This window comes from Zosterops lateralis (genome assembly GCF_965231275.1).
Source record: "Zosterops lateralis genome assembly, chromosome: 2".
Classification (NCBI taxonomy): Eukaryota; Metazoa; Chordata; class Aves; order Passeriformes; family Zosteropidae; genus Zosterops; species Zosterops lateralis.
The window spans coordinates 77145372-77156257 of NC_139763.1; the positions used below are offsets into that span (position 1 = coordinate 77145372).

Here is a 10886-nt window from a genome sequence, read left to right on the forward strand (position 1 = left end):
TCAGTACTCTGTTGCCAATGTGACCAGCACATTTTTCACTTACTAGCTGAAGAGTAAAAGAGAAAATAAGCTCACAATCATAGAAGGAAAAAATGGAGTTTTAGGGAAAAATCCTGTGCCTCTGGGTAAGTTTATACAGTTTATGAAAACAAATATGAGTATTACCAACACAGTCACCAAAGTCCAAACTGTTAGTAAGTTCAAATGTCTCATCCCTATTACCAATAATTTTTCAAGTGTTTCACAGATCTCACTTCATTTTTTTGAGAAATCTAATCCTAATGTATTTAAGACCTGACAGAAATGATACTGCATTTGCTCAGGTTTTTAGTGAATCTGACATTTGTAAAACTTTTAATCAGAATGCCTGATGCAACCTGATTTTAAAACCTCTCTGAGTGATAAACTCATCATTAAAATATTGCACATTTGAGGATATACATATAAACTTAAAATTGAGTGGTGGTAGAAAACAACAAATGGTTCTTTTCCTAATTCACTTATTCTGTGAATTTGAAAAGTAGATAAGTAGGTTATAAGCTTGTTTTAATGACATTTTAGCATGAAATTTATGTTCCCATTGAACATGTACTCTTATAAGTCCCATTTATACAGCCTAAGGAAAGAAGATGTATTTTTATCATTCCATTCAAACCTAGAAATTCATGTTTTCTAGCATGTTACTAGAAAGGTGCAAAGTGTAATCATTACCATTTCTACATAAAACAGTAGCAGGTTAGTCAGCTTTTACAGCAGTCCTTCTGAAAGAGAGCTGTAGGGATGAAAACATTGTTTATCAGATTTCTTCCTAATGCTGAAATAATTTTAAGTCTTCAAATATTAATGCTTTACACTCAGTGCATATTTTGGTATAACTAATCCTAAATGAAATGTGCTTACTTCCCAGCCAAAGCAGCTATAAAACTGCAAATCAAATAAAAAAAAAAAAAAAAGAAAAGCTTTTACCTTGAAAAACATAAATCATCTGAGTCATATTTAGTAATTTCTCAGGTTTTGCAGCAGATACTGACAGATGATTATGTTTTTACTTGCCTTTTGGGCTGCTACATGCTGTGGAGCTGACTTTGTCTGAGATGTTGTCATCCTGAGCACTTCCAAGTAGCTAAAGTGGTTTTGTGTTACCTTTTGATCCATTGTTGACAATTCATTATTGTTGAGGCTGTCATGGCATCTTCTCAAAGGCATTCTCAGGCTTTTGGGATTCTGACTTTTGATTCTTTTAGTGCTGAGCGGGTTGATGCTGCTGTAACTGCTGAGCAAGGAGCTACCTGTGCAGGGAGCTACTATAAATAAAATGAGCTGTGGAAAGATAAGGAAAGATTTGGCTAGACCAGACCCAGGACTTGATGGCTGTGTTTGTGCTAGTAAAATGTGGGTATCTTATCTGGGTATTGAGGCCAATTCAGGAATGGCTTGTCCCTATTCAGCCACTTTTCCTTACAAAGTAGGAAACCATTCCAGTTGTTCCAAACTATGCCTAGGAAGACAGAATGTTGTTCTGATGTATGTCCTACCTGGGAGGACAGTAAAAGTTTACTGAAACGCTGCATTGCAATACCTAATAATGTTAACACACACTTGAGTTTACTGATTCAGACGTAGCCTGTGGGTTGTTCTGCTGCAGAGTCTGAATCTTCTCAGTGCAAAAGCAGCAGCAGCTTCAGAGTGAGTGTGAAGACAAGCATTAGGGTGGGAAGGAAGGAAATTTTACTCTTGGATCCAGCTCTGCTCTGATTATTGCTAGCAGAAAATGAAGCCAGATGCTGTCAGTGCTAAACAGCAAGTAATTTACATAGCTGTGTTTGAAGTGCAGTACACCAGAAATTATTTTCCTGAGACATGTCTAAATGCAGTACTAAAGACTGTGAAGATGTTTTCTTTCAGGCTGTTGATTAAAATTGATAGATTTCTTGATTTAGGCTGGAATTGGCATTTTAAACATTGAGCGAGAAACTCAAACCAGTAAAAGGGAGAAAGAAATTAAGACAAAGGAGAGTTTAAAAAAAAAAAAAAAAAAAAAAAAAAAAAAAACAAAAAAAAAAACACACACCAACAACAACAAAACCACAAACCAAAATCTACTTTGACTTCTATTCTAAATTTTAAAATTGCCTTGAGATTGAGAAAGTTTATTGCTCAGGTGTCACAGAACTTGTTCATCTTCCTGAGCTAAAAATCAGTAGTGAAAGATAATGCATTTAAATTTTGTTCTTTAAACATGGCCCTTCAGAAAAGAAGTAAGGGATAAATATTTATTGAAGTAGCTTTAGGTTCTCATTCAAACAAAAGAAATATGTTAACTTTAACTATCCTAGTGTAAAACGGTGTTTGTGAAATTTTCACGAATGGCATCTGGTTGTAGGAGCATAAACTGAGTCACTTTCTGGGAACCCTCCCTTCTGATCCAAGAAAGTACAATTTTTTTGGATTGAAAGTTGACAGCAGCTTCTGATTTAAAACATTAATAAAGTTCCTAACAAAACAGCTACCATAATTGAATTGCTATTCTGATGGCATTGAATTTTAAATAACACAAGAGAATAACGAAATGAGAGACAAGTTTAAAGATGAAGGTGTTTTCAAAGAGCAATGATCAATATGATTTGCCTATCATATTTCACACAACACTCTAGAAGAAAAGTTACTTTTCTTGGGGTTTATATAATTGTTTTATTTAATTTACATAATTTCCCCTCTGGTTACTCATGTTCAATAAATGTTAACTTAAAAATATGAATTCTAGGTCAGTCATCGATCTGGCAGGCTGAGTGTACTCTAGTACTAATTTTGGAGAAAATAAAAAGCATAGGCAGGAAGCTTAAAGGGAGTTTAAAGAGAGCTTAAAGAGAGTTATAGAATGTTATTAGATGTTATAATGAAATCTTGGCAGTCTCTGCCACCAAGTGGTCATTCAGCAATTTACAGTGGATCTTGTGTCCTGTTACTGGTACACGGAGGAGGATCTAATGAAGTTACACACTTCTGATTTACCTGCCAACTTTCAAGGTGCACTCTGTAGCTAATTAAAAATACTTTATTATCTTAAGAAATGTGCTGGAGGGTGAATGTTAAGATAAAGGCATTACAGTAAGCCTGGTGGTACAAGTTTGCAGTGTCATTACTCATCTCACTACATATTACAAATTTTGCTATTTCAAGTGAAAATCAAATTACAGTTAAGCAATGGATTAATTTTTGAGGTGAACCAATGTAACAGAAGTTTGAAACTGGTAACCAACATGACACATTGCTTTTAAAATATGTAATAAAATACATACTAAATACCCAAGACAGCTTTACTCTGCTGCTTGCAGAGAAAGCATGGTCTTACTCTTATTCTACTATATTATTTCCAAATATTGTACATGAGAAATCCAGGAGCTGAAATAGCGGGAAGATTGTTTTCCTCTTTTAACCCAGTATTATAGATGAAGCCAAAGAGATAAAATTAGTTCTAAAATCCTGAAGAACAGTGATTTCAGAGTGATTGTGTGTGTAAACTCAGTAGCCATTTTTTAAAATTATAAATCTGATACCTAGTTTAAGTTAAAGCACTTTGATAAGATTATGTTTTCTAATATATATTCAAAATATGTGAAGTAGCTTTATTCAAGCATGAAAAAATAGTAATTTGCCATTTTTATACATTGCTAATTTCCATCCATGTAGATTAATATATGAGAAATATTAATTTTTATATGTTTTACACTATCTTTTATCATTACTTTTGGTTAGTCAAATAGACAGTCTGAATAGATAAATAATGGGGTTTTTTAAAGTATAGGCAAATAGATTTGTGAATCTTTCTAAAGAACAAAATAATTCCAAAATTCAATGTATACCGTATATTAATTGCTAATGAATATATTTTATCAATAGATATAATCAATTTTTGTATCAAAATACAAACCTGATCTAATAGAAGGTGTCCCTGCCAATGGCAGGGGCACTGGGCTGTCTGTTTTTAGATGTCCCTTTCAACACAACCATTCTGTGATTCTATGGAATGCTAAACAAAATCTAATAGTGTTTAAATTATTCCCAGTGTACAGTTGCATAAGCATCGAATCCTGCTCTACTTTTATCCCCAACAAATTATATCCCAGCATATCCCACAGAGTATTTAACAGGCTTCAAAGTGCCCCAGTCTGCTCATCAGTAGATGCTCCTTATATTAGGACACAATATAGAGAGGTTCAATGGAAGTACAAAACGATCCCACGAGATTTGAGACACTGCACTGATCATCCCGTCCTTTGAAACAATAAAAATTTTGTTAGACCATGAATAATTTCAGGAAACGGAGTTTTTAGTGACAGTCCTGCTTATTTCTCATCCAGATACATCATGATTGATATTTCTTGCACTACTACTTGTTGAACTGGCCCCAGTTTTTATCTAAAGTAATGCCATTTGTTTTACAGGTTCTGTTCACTCTTCCTGCAGCCCAGTCATTCAGCTTGAGTCCTAGTTCACCATTTTGTGATGCTTTAGGTTTTCTGTCATTGTATATTTACATGAGATATACATATTGATCTTCTATTTATTTTGTACTATAAATAATGTTTCCATTACAGCTTGGTCAAAGGAAGCAATCGAGTATAAGAAGCTCAGATGAAATCCACTTAAATAGTTTAAACAATCCTCCAAGACAATACCAGGTAAAAAACACTTTATTTTTAAATAAAATCGAGAAGTAGTAGGACTGGCAGACTGATGGCAGTGTTGAATTTATGCTAAATAACATGAGTCAAGAATAAATCCACAAACCTTGTATCTATCAGAAATAAATGAAATAGTTTAGGTATTTGCAGTACAATTTGAGGGTGTTTTTCTCTCCTCTTTGTTTCTTAAATGGTACCCTTATAGTGCAATGTATTAATGTGCTTTAGAAAAATTATTTTATTTTTTGAGTCCTCAACTGCACAATGTGAATTGAGAAAACCAAAATTAAACCCCAAATCTTCCCATTCCATTTGATGAAGCAAATCAGCCTATTGTGGCACACCTTTACATACAAATGCCTTAATCACTGCAGGCATCTGTCAGCCTTTATCCTATCATTGCAGTCTGCTTTTCCTTTGCTTCCTAAACAACTGCAATGAGCCTTTGTGCAGTTAAGTGTAAACACAGTCCACATAAGTCTCAGCTATTCTGGTCTAGAGACTGCTTCTTTTCTTCTTGTAATACTACAAAGTGGGTGAAAAGGAAGAAGCAGCAACTGCCTGGGCAATATAAAAAAACAATTCGAATGAAAAAGGGTACAGAATACAAGTATACTTTATTGACCACAAGACAGAAAAAGAGATTTTCCCTTGGACAGGCCAGCTCTGCTCCACTTTTATGTTATGCAGTGTCTACACAAGCCTGTTCCAAAAACTCTCTGACTTTTTCACAGCCAAATTTATTATGATGCAGGGATAGATACTAAGATTAAAAATCTACCCCATAAACATGTATTGTGGCTTTGTATTTGAAACATTCTTGGATTATTATAATAAACAGTACAGCTGCTGACTTTGCAAGCATGACTGTAGTGATGGCCTGGGATCACTAATCTAGGATGACTCACTTCAAAACCAGCTCTGGTCAGCTCTGTTATAGTGAAGACAAAAGCAGACATATAAATCTATGAATGTTTTATATCTTAAAATGGAAAAGAAAAAGTTGTCATGATCTACGCCTTACGAAAATATTAAACTGAAAGGCAGAAAAAAACATCCTAAAATGTACGAGGTTGGTCATTCTCATGGTATGAGCTTATTTGATCAGTTTTAGTTGTCTCAGATGAACTGTGCTCACAGGTTTGCTCATTTTATCCATAGAAGGAAATAAAGGTGACAGATATGTGTATTTACATTAGAAAGTGTCTGTCTTTGATTAGATGAGTCCCAGCTGAGATACTTAAATGATTTTGAATTTTGGATCCCATTTTCTCTAAGCAAGCACCACATTAGGAAAACATAACTTAGCAAATATATCAAAATAGGTTCAAATAAACTGACAACAAAAGGGTTTAGCAATTAGCACTGCTAAGCAGGGTCATTTTCATCTTTGGGTGGCAGTAAAGGCCAGATGGCTTCATCTACTTGGAGATCAAAGGTGCAACTATATTAATAGTTTTTACAGGCTCCAGTAGTAGGCTAAGGTTTATGAATTACAGCATTAATGAGATTTTCTTTAGTTCTCTAACTGTCAAGTATATATATATATGCAGAATCATAAAGGTTAAATATCACCTGTAGATGAATCAGAGATTTTTATATTCAATTTCTTTAACCTGTCAAGTCCTACACTGAAGTATCTGAATGCAACAGAAGGTAACAGAGTTGTCATAATTTAACCCCATCTGTCAACCAAGTACCACACAGTTGCCTACTCACTGTCACCACTCTGTCCCTTCCAATTGCATGAGATGAGGAGAAGAATCGTAAAAGGTGAAACTTGTGAGTTGAGATAATAATATTTCACTAATTTAAATAAAGCAAAAAACCTAAAAATAGTAGTTGTGGCAGTAGCAGTAGTAATGAAAAGGAGAGGAGCAGTGATCACCCCTCAAGGTCAAGCCTCCTCCAGTGTTTATACTGAGCATGATGCTCTATGGTATGAAATATTCCTCTGACCAGCTTGGTTCAGCTGTCCCAACCATTCTCTCTCCCAGCTTCCTGTGCTCAGCAGCAGAGCATGAGGCATTGGAAAGTCCTCGCCTTTGGGTAATCACTGCTCAGAAACAACTAAAACACCAGTGTGTTATCAACACTATTCTCATACTAAACCCAAAACTCACACGCTACCAGCCACTAAGAGGAAAATGAACTCTGTCCTGGCTGGAACCAAGACAAGAGCTCTTAATTTGAAATGTCATAACAATGCTAGTCCAACTAAGAAAACTCTTTTTTTCCTTTCTTTCTTCTCTGCAGAAAATAATGAAGCGTCTTATTAAAAGATATGTGTTGAAAGCTCAGATAGATAAGGAAAGTGATGAAGTCAATGAAGGTGAGTATGTTGATGAATTGTATGTTTCATCAGAGAATCAAAACAAACTAAAGTGGTTACATATTTCCAAAATACTTAATCCATGTTTACAAGTGCAAGAGGTAAAATTAGCATGCTATTGAAGAGGAGATGAGATTTCTGTCTCTTCTCTCCCATCAAAAACTATCACTGATCTGACAAGCTTTAAAACGTGTTGCTATGTCTAGTAATAATAGAATCATAGAATAGTTTGGTTTGGAAGGGCCGTTAAGGATCATCCAGTTTCTTAAGGATCTGGTGAGCTGGGCAGTGTTGGATTAATTATTGGATTCAGTGATCTTAGAAGTCTTTTCCAACCTAAATGATTCTGTGACTATGATTCTGTGATCTCTCTTGCAGCAAAACAGCATCTTCCATTAAATAGATCATGTGAGTTTTGTGAACTCATGGTCTCTCATATTTTGCCTTCAGATTTGTTTGGTTCCTGAACTGCATCTTCATATTCCTATCCCCAAGACAGCATTCCACTTAGGTTAGCTCAGCTGGTCAGAGCATGGTGCTAATAACATCAAGATTTTGGGTTTAATCCCTGTGTGGGCCATTCACTTAAAAGATGGACTCAATGATCATTGTGAGTCCCTTCCAACTTGGACTATCCTATTCACCAGTGGGCAACAGAATATCTACTTCTTCTGTTTCAAGAAAGAAATACAGAAAAAACCCCATCATAATTGTGAGATATCTGGATGTGCTGTTTTTTCTTTTGTTTCTTATTATCATTATCTTTTAAAATCTGTTACAGGTGAATTGAAGGAAATTAAACAGGACATCTCAAGTCTGCGGTATGAACTCCTTGAGGAAAAATCTCAGAATTCTGAAGATCTGGCAGAACTTATAAGGAAGCTTGGGGAAAAACTGTCACTTGACTCTAAGGAAGAAGAAAGCAAGAGATAACCAAAATAAGATATGCAGCAGAATGTTAACAATTCACTTAAAGCCATATTTGTTTTCCTCAAGTCTAGCTTATATTTCTAAAAAAGATTCAGAAATTAAATCATTCCAATTCTTTATTGAAAAAAAAAGTGGCAAATCCTATAGGTCTACAATACGGAGGTCATATCACTTCAGTAAAGATATTTATTCTTTACCTGCTGAAGAATAGTTGATCTGAGATAATTTAAATACTCAATTTACCTCTTAGAATTCCAGTGGAATCTCAATAAGCCCAGTCAAGAAAGATTAAAATCATAGATCTAAACTTTTCATATGTTAACTGTTTATTTTTTTATTTCCTTTTGTAAGCATTCTTACATATATTTTAGTGAAGCAAAAGAGAAGAATCCAGGCTTTTATATATATCAAAAGCTATTTAATTTTTCCAGTTTTCCCAACTAGCAAAAAAAAAAAAAAAAAGCAAAAAGCCAACTACCTTTCTTAAGAATGTGTAGGATATTAAAATAAACTTACGAACATTTCCATGTAGATATCAGGACACTCTGAGCACTGTGTTAAACTTTTCCCTACTGATCCCTGTCAGCACCAGACTATCCTGCAAGATACCTATGTCCCACTGGGAGTTAGTGTGTTAAGAAAGAAATATTTTTCACCAAGTTTGTTGAAAAGCTATTTCTGAGGCTGGGAGCCTGGGAAAAAAAACTTCTTTAATCCAAAATAATTAATCCTTGATGTTCCAATCTGTTTCAGAATTCCCAAGTTCTCCAACTTTCATGTCTTGAACTGAACCTCCCAAACTGCAGATTAGGGATTTGAATGTAACATTTTTAATTGAGGTGGAAGATGCTAAAATCTTAGGTGCAAACCTTTCTTTGAATTCTGGAAATGTCATGCATGGGGGACCAGGTTTCTCTGTGTTAAACCTGTTTAAGTGATTAAATTTTCTTCGGACATATAGATAGCAAACAAAACAATCTTGTTGCAAAAAATGATAAAATCTCATCTTCCATGGATTTTGCATCCCTTGTCCTTTTTACCACTGGTGAAAGCTCAGCTCTTGTGCTGTATTCTTTAGGACTCTTTTAATGCAGAATCTTCACTCTGTTGTGTGAGGAAAGTCCCAACATTTTTACCCTGCCCACTGCAATAGTAAAAACTCTCTTTTGGTTAAACTGCAGTTGAGATATCCCATGGTCTGTCTGGCTGTTTGTTGTGTAACAATGTCCGTGCAGGGGAGTCAGCTGGTTTCTGTCTTTCCAGATAGAAAAAGCATAAATTCCACGTAATTTTTCCCTTGGTTAATACAGTAATTTGTGTTTCTTTCTTTGGACAGTCACTAATTCTGGAAGTGTTATAAACACACATTACATTGGGCATCTCTGCTTCTCTTTAAACTTTTTTTGAGATTAGAAAAAGGGCTGTGAAAAATTATAACAAGGCATCAAGGTGTATGACACACCTGTAAAGGACTTGTATGAAACAAGACTTAAAAAGACCTGTCAGTAATTGCTTTAAAATTAGCTTTGTGAAACTTATTTACTGTGGAATGTATTAGAATGTTTCTGCCTCTCCCTGTTGGGCTAGAGATTATTTTTAATGGGTCTAGATTCGTTTCCAGCTGGATTTATTGAAAGTTCTTTTTAAAAAATTTTTGATGGAATCACTGTGTATTTTCAGGGAAGAAAACCCCTTATATTAGAATGAGTTTTAAAATCACTTGGAGACAGGTGGAGGTAGGGCACTGAGGTCAGCCTGCCCCTGAGTGTTTGTCATGCTTTGGAGGAAGTGCTTGGCATGAAAGTTTAACTACAAATGGAGTATGGGGAGCAATGTGTGTCCTCTGGGCCTCAGGTGTAATGAACTCAGGGTTTAGAAACTTTGGAAGCTTCTTCCTCTGGGAGAGAAGAAGGAAAGTGAGGATTCAAAGGTAGTAGAGCACAGGCAGTTTGTGTAATCCCAAGCTGGAAGGCAACACGAGAGTAGGGTCTCTGCATTTTGGCTCCTGGATGGTTCCTGGCCACCTCCCTTGGACTGGCCTCTGAATTGGAGTTCCACCTGAGTATTTTGGGCCTGGTTTTCTGAAAGAGTGGGCAGTTCATTCAGCTCCACTGGATGGCTGTGCTAGAGGCCATGCTGCTCAAAGCACATCTTCCATCTGAGAGAAGTTCTTCAGAAAATCTGTTGGTCACAATCTGAGGTAACAGGGATGGTCAGTGTTCACTTCCAGTAATCAAAAGTGTTAATTTTTGGTCATTTTAATACACAATTTTAATACACAATTTGGATCTGCTGTGCTCATTGATGGTAAACCCTCACTGTCCATAAACCCAGTGAAAGGAAACGCATATACACAGTTTGAGATCCGGGCACTTTTAAAGCGAAGATTTTTATTACAGAGGTAAAATGTACACTGTGAATTTGTTTAAACCCAAAATTTGATGTACCTTAAAACTATAAGATCGTAATGTATATATTGTATTTCATGAAGAAAATACGTACGGATTTTTTTAATCATTGAAGATATTTTATATGTAGTTATTACTCATGGAAAATTTTGTTAAATATATTTGAAGAGGTCTATTGCCAAGTGTAGTGTGACAAGCAATGTAGTATTTAAAATGAGCACAATACCAAATATATTATCCTGATTAAAAAAATTAAATGTACCAGACTAAAAATGCTTTTGTGATCCATTTTATGAACATTTATTATTTCACTGTGAACCTTTGGCTGCTCCTGCTTGGAAGACTGACATGGTAAAAAACTTCCATTTGTTAACAACACTAATACTTTAAAAAAAAAAATCAAAGAAGGAACAAGGGTCTTTTCATACTTAATTAGACTCAAAGCCAAGTATTTTGTCTCCTGTGACTGTGTCTGATGCTAGATGTTTCAGAACGTCTGCAGTAACAGATGATTTTCACCTTACATAGTTC

The 10886-nt window shown here is 35.2% G+C and overlaps 1 protein-coding gene across 1 annotated transcript in view; it reads left to right on the top strand.

Moving 5' to 3' along the window:
- Nucleotides 1-10612, top strand: part of TRPC6 (transient receptor potential cation channel subfamily C member 6) — a gene marked incomplete at its 5' end in the record, with an annotated part of 28952 nt that extends 18340 nt beyond the window's left edge. Inside the window, 3 exons of the mRNA XM_083855246.1 lie at nt 4599-4682; nt 6942-7017; nt 7799-10612. Coding sequence (XP_083711372.1) covers nt 4599-4682; nt 6942-7017; nt 7799-7950 — 312 coding nt within the window. The 3' untranslated portion in view covers nt 7951-10612. The remainder of the gene's footprint in view (nt 1-4598; nt 4683-6941; nt 7018-7798) is intronic.
- Between the last annotated feature and the right edge of the window lie 274 nt (nt 10613-10886).